Source organism: Nannospalax galili, unplaced genomic scaffold (genome assembly GCF_000622305.1).
Source record: "Nannospalax galili isolate Female #2095 unplaced genomic scaffold, S.galili_v1.0 scaffold481, whole genome shotgun sequence".
Taxonomy (NCBI): domain Eukaryota; kingdom Metazoa; phylum Chordata; class Mammalia; order Rodentia; family Spalacidae; genus Nannospalax; species Nannospalax galili.
The window spans coordinates 2,193-3,834 of record NW_008345609.1 but is presented as its reverse complement, the minus strand read 5'-3'; the positions used below and the strand labels follow the sequence as shown (position 1 = coordinate 3,834).

The window sequence follows — 1,642 nt, the reverse complement described above, 5'->3', positions numbered from 1 at the left end:
GCTTGCATATGGTGGTGTCATTTCTTCTGACTTTATGGACTGTGTAAAAAGTAGTGTTGCTTAATCATATGATAGTTTTAATCGCTCCCTCACTCTCTCGTACCTTCCTCCTCTCCCTTCCTTTCTTCCTTTGTTCCTTCCTTCCTTTTTCTCTGTTTGCAGTGCTGGGCATCAAAACCAGGGCCAGTGCCTTAGGAAGCAAGTGTTCTACTGCTGAGCTACACAAGAAAACCCTGTTTTTAATTTTTTGAGGTTTCATCATGCTTTTTTTCTTTAATAGATCCTCTAATTGATATGGTCTCTGTTTAAGGAGTTCGATTTTTTATATCCACTCTAAACTTGCTTTTGACTACTTGATAAAAACTCTTTTTAATAGGTATAAAGTGATATTTGAATAAGATTTCAAAGTTCAGTTTGCTGATAGTAAGCGATGTGTCCACTCTCTCATATATATGTTAGCCTTTAGTTTGTTTTTAATGTCAAAGTAAAAACAGACTTTCCTAATTTTCTTAATATCCTTCTAGTCTGTTAACGTACTTTTCAGTTTCTCCTGTTTCCTCCTTCAGGTAGCACTGACCAAAAGCCAATGGGAGGAGCCAATCGCTCTGGAGTATCAGAGTTCGTGTTCCTGGGACTCACCAACTCCTGGGATGTCCAGCTTTTTCTCTTTGTGTTCTCCTCCTTGTTTTATGTGGCAAGCATGATGGGAAATTCCCTCATTATCTTCACAGTGGTTTTTGATTCTCACTTACACTCTCCCATGTACTTTCTGCTGGCCAATCTTTCTTTCATTGACCTAGGGGTTTCTTGTGTCACTAGTCCTAAGATGATTTATGACCTGTTCAGAAAGCACAAAGTCATCTCTTTCAGAGACTGTGTCACTCAAATCTTCTTCATCCATGTCATGGGTGGAGTGGAGATGGTGCTGCTCATAGCCATGGCCTTTGACAGATATGTGGCCATATGTAAGCCTCTTCACTACCTGACCATTATGAGCCCAAGAATGTGCATCTCTTTCTTAGTGGCTGCCTGGGTGGTTGGCCTTATACACTCTGTAGTTCAACTGGCTTTTGTAGTAAACTTACCTTTTTGTAGCTCAAACATGATGGACAGCTTCTTCTGTGACCTTCCTCGGTTCATCAAACTTGCTTGTATAGACACCCGTAAACTAGAATTCATGGTCACAACCAATAGTGGATTCATATCTGTGGGTTCTCTTATCATACTGATCATTTCCTATATTGTCATCATAGTCAGTGTTCAGAAACACTCTTCAGGTGGTTCCTCCAAAGCTCTGTCCACACTTTCAGCTCATATCTCTGTGGTAGTCCTGTTCTTTGGTCCTTTGATATTTATCTACACATGGCCTTCTCCTTCGACACACCTGGATAAGTTTCTGGCCCTATTTGATGCAGTTGTTACTCCTTTCCTCAATCCTGTGATTTATACATTCAGGAACCAAGAAATGAAGATGTCAATGAAGAGAGTATTCAGACAGCTACTGAGGTATAGGAGGATCTCCTAAAAACTTGCATTGTGAACATAACAGTGAAAATCTGTCTTTCTTAATTATCTACACCAATATTTAGGCTACTTTTCTTGAAATTCTTTCTGATAAGAGAGAAGGAATTACATATATTTT

The 1,642-nt window shown here is 39.5% G+C and overlaps 1 protein-coding gene across 1 annotated transcript; it reads left to right on the top strand.

The window, feature by feature from the left end:
- The first annotated feature begins 586 nt into the window (after positions 1-586).
- On the top strand, positions 587-1,525 carry LOC103741007 (olfactory receptor 4F3/4F16/4F29-like). The gene has a single exon (XM_008841700.1). It carries the CDS (start codon positions 587-589, stop codon positions 1,523-1,525), a length of 939 nt encoding a protein of 312 aa, XP_008839922.1.
- The last annotated feature ends 117 nt before the right edge of the window (positions 1,526-1,642 follow it).